Genomic DNA, 7,874 nt, shown 5'->3' with positions numbered 1-7,874 from the left:
GCTGGAGGACTGAGGGCCCGAGCGCCGTCCGCGGGGTCCCAGGTGATGCTCTAAGGTCAGTCCGCAGTAAGAGGTGCGCCAGGAATCTTCACCCTTCTTCCTGTAAAGGGAGTTAGAGCACCTGACGTCAGCTTCGGGGGTTTACGTAAAACGGGACACACCAGCACGAAGTTCGGCTCCAGCCACGGCTCGTTCGCAGTCGCCCGCAAGCTGGCCCCGCACTCCGGGACCACCTGCTCCAGCCCCGGGGCTAAGTCCGGGCAAGCGGCGACCTCCTCGTCATGGTGTCCATGCGGCGTCGGCCAGCGGCTCCTCTCCCCATACCCGCCCCGGCGTCCCCTGCGCCTCGCGCGACCTTCCCAAAATGGCGGCGGCGGGCGCCGCGGCGCGCAGGGGGCGGGATTCCGCCGGCGGGGGCGGGGCCGGCGGGCGGGCCGAGGCGAGGTGGGCAGCCCCAGCGCGCCTGCGCGGAGCGGCCCTGCGCGCAGTGAGGCAGTGGCGGGGGAAGGCAGGGGGGAAAGGCAGTGGCGGGGGGAAGGCACCGGCGGGGCCGACGGGCGGCTCGAAGGAGGGGAGCGGGCAAGCGGAGTCCCAGTACGCGCCGCGGCCGCCCGGGCGCCCTCCCGTTCCGGGCGTGAGGCGCCGTGTGGAGCCCCCCGCGCTGACCCGCGCCGGTAGCGAGGCGCCGCTCCCGCCGCCAGCCCGGCCTGCCCCGGCCCCGGCCCCGGCCCCGGCCCCGGCCCCGGCTCTCCCGTCGCGGAGGCCCGCGTTCCTCAGCACTCCCGGCTCCGGGCGCCCCCACAGCCTGCTCCCGGCCCCTCGGAAGCCCCGGCGCCGGCCCGGGCCCTCGGCGGGAGGATGACGGAGCTGCAGTCGGCGCTGCTACTGCGGAGACAGCTGGCAGGTGAGCGCCGGCCGGCCCGGGCCCTCCTCCTCCGGGCGGGCGGCCGGGGCGAGGTCGGGGAGTCCGTCCGGCCGGGCCCGCACTCGGCCGGCGTCGGGAGGCCGTCGGGGGCGGGGACGCGGCCCGCCGCGGGGACCGGGCCGGCGCCCGCGCCCTCCCCTCCGCTCCCCTCCCCCACCGCGCGGTGGGACGTTGCGGGGGAGGGGCTGCGGGGCCCCGGAGGGGCGGGCCCCGGGGCTCAGGTGCGGCCGCGGGGGGAGGGGCGGCCGCGGGGCCGGGGGCCGGGGCCGGGGGCCGGGGGCCGGGGGGCGTCCGGGCTGGCTGGCTGCGGGGGGCCGGGCCGGGCCGGCGGGCGGGGCGCGGGCGGGCGGGCGGGCGGGCTGGGGGAGGCGGCCCCCGGCCGCGGAGGGGAGGCGCGCAAAACTTCTGGCCGGCCGCGCGGCGCCGCGGAGTTGGGGCGGACAACAAAGCGCCGGCCTGGGCGGCCGCGGCGCGCGGGGTTGGCGGAGCGGGCAGTGCGGGCCGCCGCCGGCCGCCGCCGGGCCGCCTCCGCCTGGCACGGGCCCCGCCTGGCCCGCCCGCCTCGCCTCGCCCGCCGCGGAGGGTGGGAGCGGGCCGGGAGCCGCTCGCGGCCGCCCCGGGCTTTGTGCCCCGAGGGCCCCCGCACGGGCTCGCTGAGCCCCCGAGCCGCGGGGCCGGGCCGGGGCGGCGGCCGGGGCGGTCCCCCGGGGCCGCCGGCGGCCCCCTCCCCCATTGTCCCGGCCTCCGGCCGTTTGCGGCTTCCAGGTTGACTTTTTAGGGGGTTGGCTCCTGCTCCGCTAGGACGGTGCGAGCGGGGCATGCGCACTGGGGGCGGACGTGCGCCGAGGGCGGGGGGGCCGGTGGCTTCACAATGCCGCCCCACGTGCTGCCAGATTTAAAGAGAAATGTGCACCCCCGGCCCGGCGCGCCTGCCGCCGTCGCCGCTGCTGCTCCCCGCGGGGTCCTCGCCGCCCCGGGCCCTGGGCCCCGGGTCCTGCGCTCGGCGCTCGGAGCCCGGGCCTGCAGAACTCCAGCTCGTCCACACTCCTCGAGCTGCTGCTTCAATCACCTCGATGGCTTCTTGAGAAAAAGGTTGTCAGGGACTGCTGGAGGTTGTATAATTAGCGTTATTATTAGACCATGAGCAAGCAGGTTTGGACACATTCAACTTCTGGATGCTCAGGGCAGTGACTTGAAGTGGATGGAGAAGTTCTGGCGATAGTTGATAATCCATCACGGAGAATGTATCGGAAAAGCGATGAAACAATGACCTTATTGCATCTTGTTTTTTGTCTTTTTTTTTTTTTTTGGTTTATTTTGTTTTGGAGGAAGGAGTTAGGATGTCCTTTTGTCTCGTGAAGAATTCTCTAATAAGTTTTTATTGTGTGCTGAACTATTGAACAGCGTTAGAATAAGAAGTCAGTAGTAAAACAGTCTTCAGCTCTTAACATGGCAGGAAAGATACACATTTTTAAAGGTGTGAAGGAAGTTAGGCAGTTACTAAGAAAGTAAAGTATGACTAAAAACAGTGGTAGCAGTTCTTGAGAAGTACTTTCCTACTCCGCTCTAGGTTTTGATGGCCTCTTGGTTCAGTTTTCCCTTTTTTGTCAAGATTAATCCCAATGTTGATAAAACATTTTCCAGAGGTCTTCATTTTTGGCTTAGTCTTTTAATCAATCAATTAATTAATTAATGATAGTCAGAGAGAGAGAGAGAGAGAGAGAGAGAGGCAGAGACACAGGCAGAGGGAGAAGCAGGCTCCATGCACCGGGAGCCTGATGTGGGATTCGATCCCGGGTCTCCAGGATCGCGCCCTGCGCCATCCGCAGGCGCTAAACCGGTGAGCCACCCTGGGATCCTCCCTGGCTTACTCTTTTAAAGGATTTTATGTGTAAGTGCTGTTTGCACCCAGTGTGGGACTCAAACCCACAACCCGGAATGGTGAGCTCTGCACCCTCCACCTGCTGAGCTTGCCGGTGCCCCACTGCTTGACTGTTAGCTAAGGCCATTGATACTCACTTTGAAGTTGGAGGAGAGACTGTATTGCTGTGTCATTTTTCAAGCTTCATTATAAAGTTAGTTAATTGCTGATTAAGTTTTCTTGCATTAAAAAAAATTTTTTTTTTTTTTTTTAAGATTTTATTTATTCATGAGAAACAGAGAGAGGCAGAGACAGGCAGAGGGAGGAGCAGGCTCCATGTGGGGAGCCTGATGCGGGGCTCGATCCCGGGACTCCAGGATCAGCCCTGGGCCAAAGGCAGATGCCTAACCGCTGAGCCACCCAGGGATCCCCATTTTTTTCTTGCATTTTTGATCAGAAGCAGTGGACTGTTCTTAATTTCTTTTTTTTTTTTTTTTTTTTTTTTTTTTTTTTTTTTTTTTTTTATTTAAAAATTTTTTTTTTTTAATTTTTATTTATTTATGATAGTCACAGAGAGAGAGAGAGAGAGAGAGAGAGAGAGGCAGAGACACAGGCAGAGGGAGAAGCAGGCTCCATGCACCGGGAGCCTGACGTGGGATTCGATCCCAGGTCTCCAGGATCGCGCCCTGGGCCAAAGGCAGGCGCTAAACCACTGCGCCACCCAGGGATCCCCTGTTCTTAATTTCTTAAAGATTTGGACGATTTTAAATAACATGAACAAAACAGGAGATGGAGTTTTTTTTTTTTTTTTTTAAGATTTTATTTATTCATGACAGACACACAGAGAGGGAGAGAGGCAGAGACACAGGCAGAGGGAGAAGCAGGCTCCAGGCTCCACTCAGGGAGCCCAGCGTGGGACTCGATCCTGGGTCCCCAGGATCCGACCCTGGGCTGAAGGCGGCGCTAAACCGCTGAGCCACCCGGGCTGCCCAAAGGGAGTGTTTTAAGTGAAATCTAAAAATATCAAGAGACTTGATAATTACTTCCTAAAATAAAGGCCCTGTTGTATGTAAGTAGTACATTGAGCTTTGTGGTTCTTCAGATATCATTTGAAAACAGGAAAGCATGGTAAACTGTAATCTCTTGAAATCATTTAGAGTGAATATTGAAAGGCTTAATAATAAATGCTTTAAAAGTCTTGAAGTGTAGATTTGAGTAGAGAAACTTGTATGCCATTGTAGCTGCTAGAATATCAGAAACAGTGGTCCACAGTGGTCGGGTTTATTGAGACTGGCCTTTACAGGTTTTACATCATTAATCCTGGTGAGAATTTCCTGTATTTGTGTCTGTTTTGTTGGTAACTGAAGAGTGGGGTGCATTTGGTTGCAGAGTTCCTCAGACTCAGAACTACTGACATTTTGGGCATACTATTGTGGGGGCCTGTACTGTGCCTTAGAGAATGTTTAGCAGCACTCTTGGCCTCTACACGCCAGATGCCGGTGGTAGTACACCCCCTCTGCTGTGACAACCAGACCCGTCTCATTGCCATTTTCCCTGGGGGATTCAAACCAACCCAGGCTGAAAAATCACTGGTTTAAGATTGTTTTGGTTAAGACCATTGTAGCTATTGTGAAGCAAGTAAGAACACCTAACAGACTCGTGAAATCAGATAGGCTCTGTGTTTCTTTGTATTATTAGACTCTGACTTACCCCTTGGCGGGTTTAGCAGGAGTTTGTAATACTAAACACAGAAATCTGACACACCAGAGATACTTCAGAATTGTTTTATTTTTTGAGAAGGTAATATAAGCACTGGTTTAAGATATACAACGCAAAATGGTATATAGTCTTTCCAGTACCCCAAAGAATACCAGGTGCTTTTCTTGGAAACAGTCATCATTGATAATTTCTGTGTGCCTTTTCAGAGAGATTCTTGTATCTGTGTTTATGTGTATATATATTTACTGAGGACTGGCACGTACTGGGCAATGCGCAGGTTATGTGTATTATCTTGTTTCATCCTCCTGATAAAGAAATAGTGGCTTGGAGAGATTGAGTTACTTGCCCAAAGTCAAGCGGTGGTAAGTGAGTGGTGCTGCTGTGTTCAAATTGAAGGGCTTCTTATTTTGGAGACTTTGTTTTTATTTATTTTCTTGCTGTTTATTTTATTTTTTACTCTATTGTTTTTAATTGGCTATATTGCCTCCCAGGGAGCAATAATAACCACAAACATGAAATAGTATTTATAAATTTAAATAGTCAGAGTTAATTTATCCAGTAACTACCAAAATGATTGTGGAAATGTTCTTAGTAAAGTGTTTTGTACAAAGTGCTATACTTTAAAATCAAAGTGGTGTTCTTAAGATAATCATAAAAAGATTTTTGCCATTGTGAGCTTAAGGCCAACATTCTGCAGAATCGGGAGTACTAGTAAGCTTTGTGGTGTTGGTGGATAACTATGAGAAAAATTTTGAAGTTATTGGATTTGGAAATTTCATTTATTTATTTATTTATTTACTTATTTAAAGTAGGCTCCACACTCAGCATGGAGCCCATTGCAGGGCTTGAACTCCTGACCCTGAGATCAGGACCTGGATGCTTAACCCACTGAGCTACCCAGGTGCCCCCTTGGACTAGTTGGACTTACTCTCTACTCTTACTGAACTAAATTTTGTGATGTGATGAGCATTTATAAGGAATAAGGGAAAGTTTTTGTTTTTTTAAGATCACTTGAAGTTTTTTAAAGATTGGTACCATAGGTTTTCAAAAGTTAAGGTCTCACAGGCACCTGTCATTCCAGAATTAGGAAGAATTCTTTTATACAGTAACAATGAAATAATTGAGCTGCTTTTACTGTAGAAATTTTCATTGTGTATTTAAAAGTTATCTGGATGTTTCCCAAATCTTCCATCTCCTTGGCTACCCATATAAGTAGGTTGTTGTGATGAGTTAGTTATATGTGTTTCTTAGATTTAGAATGTGCAGTGGAACCACTTGGGGAAATACAGATTCTTGATATCATGCCCAAAGAGTCTACATATCATGATGAAGAAAATCGACTTTTTAAAGGAGTTCTATGGGTGGCTGTGAAGCCAGGGGTTCCTAGCCATAACTGCAGTGGGTGCCCTGAGCTCTTTCCTCCAGAGGGCTCCCTACAGTTCCTGGTTTTGTCATGTGCTGTTTCTTTAGCAGGGTGTTCCTAAGATATTCAGAGAATACTCTCAGGAGGAGTCAGAAAGATTTGATATTTTTGACCTTTCTAGAATATATTGGCACTTTGACATACAGTTCCATTACAATGTTAAACAAACGGAAATTGAATAATTATTGACAGGAATTACCCTAGTGTCAGAAGATTCTGGGTGATAAACGTAATTTTCTCTCTCTGTGTATACATATACACATAGATGCTTATGTATGTATACTTATGTATATACACACATATATATCTATACACACACATATATACACACAAATATATTTTTTAAGTAGGCTCCATGCCCAGTGTAGAGCTCAGCACAGGGCTTGAACTCAACCCCAAGATCAAGACCTGAGCTGAAATCAGGAGTCAGACATTTAACTGACTGAGCCACCCAGGTGCTCCTTAATAGATGTATTTTTTAAGATTTTATTTATTTATTTCAGAGAGAGAGCTCCAGCACACACACGAGTTTTGGGAGGAACAGGGAGAGAGGAGGAGAGAAACGGACTCTCCTCACCACTCGAAGCGGAGGTTGATACGTGGATCTCAGGCCTATGAGATCATGACTTGAGCCAAAATTAAGAGTTGGTTGCTTAACCAACTGAGCCACTCAGCACCTCCCCCCGCTTAATAGATGTTAATCTTTTTTTTTTTTTTTTTTTAAGGTAAAAGACTCAAACTGACAATCCTGAGATCAAGAATCTCAGCCTCTACCAACTCAGCCAACAAGGTGCCTCTTAACTATTAACATTTTTTTTTTTTTAATTTATGATAGTCACAGAGAGAGTGAGAGAGAGAGAGAGAGAGAGGGGCAGAGACACAGGCAGAGGGAGAAGCAGGCTGCATGCACCGGGAGCCCGATGTGGGATTTGATCCCGGGTCTCCAGGATCACGCCCTGGGCCAAAGGCAGGCGCCAAACCGCTGCGCCACCCAGGGATCCCATTATTAACATTTTTAATAGTTGTTAACTCATATAGAAGAAAATGTTTAAAAATATGGAAATGGCAGGGAAGTCTACAAGTAAGTTTATATTCTATCATACTACTAATTGTTTAACAGTCTGGGAATTTTTATATCCAGAAATAATTCCTTTATGATAGAAATAGTGGAACTGCTGCATGTTTTACTGAATATGCTGTCAAGAAAAACGTAAGTGAAACATACTGTGATGGGGTGGGGGTGTTGGATAAGTTACGTGCCTTGCAGTGGAGGAATTGGATATCTGACCTGTGTTGTCACAGAATCTAAAGCAGCCTCATTTTGCAGTGTATACATGTCAAATCATTATGTTGTGGGCCTTAAAAGTACATAATGTTATATGTCAATTGTATCTCCGTGAAACTGGGGGAAGTCTTTAATAATTTTTTAAAAATTTTATTTATTTGAGAGAGAGAGAGAGCGATCAAGGGGGTAGAGGGAGAGGGAGAAGCAGACTCCTCACTGAGCAGGGAGTCCAACACAGGGCTGGATCCCAGGATCATGACCTGAGCCGAAGGAAGACACTTAATCAACTGAGCCACCCAGTTGCCCCGAAGCTGGGGGAAAGTCTTAGTATTTCAGTGAATAAGTGAATTTTCTTAACATTAGGGAATACATGAGTTTTGAGTAATAATTTCTGTTGTTCAGTGAATATTTTTGATAATGCAGTGAAACTCTTTTATAAGCAACAGTAGTTTGATTTTCTATAAACTACTGAATGAAACATACTACTTTAGTCTTTTGTAACAGATGACCTCACTTTCTGAGATGCTGCTGAGCATGTTAAAAGGTTGAAGTAAATTAAATTCTACAATCTGTAGATACTAGTATTTTGTATAATCTGCATTTGCTGTGATGTACTACCAGAATATATAGTTTTACTATGTAGTTTTTATGCTAATACACT

At 50.0% G+C, this 7,874-nt stretch overlaps 1 protein-coding gene across 1 annotated transcript in view; it reads left to right on the top strand.

The window, feature by feature from the left end:
* The first annotated feature begins 364 nt into the window (after positions 1–364).
* The window catches only part of UBE2G1 (ubiquitin conjugating enzyme E2 G1), a 101,660-nt gene continuing 94,150 nt past the window's right edge, over positions 365–7,874 (top strand). Inside the window, exons 1-2 of the mRNA XM_035716268.2 lie at positions 365–487; positions 679–904. Of these exons, the coding sequence (XP_035572161.2) occupies positions 365–487; positions 679–904 (349 nt within the window). The remainder of the gene's footprint in view (positions 488–678; positions 905–7,874) is intronic.

Source organism: Canis lupus, chromosome 5 (assembly GCF_003254725.2).
Source record: "Canis lupus dingo isolate Sandy chromosome 5, ASM325472v2, whole genome shotgun sequence".
Lineage (NCBI taxonomy): Eukaryota > Metazoa > Chordata > Mammalia > Carnivora > Canidae > Canis > Canis lupus.
This window is presented reverse-complemented; position numbering and strand designations above follow the sequence as displayed.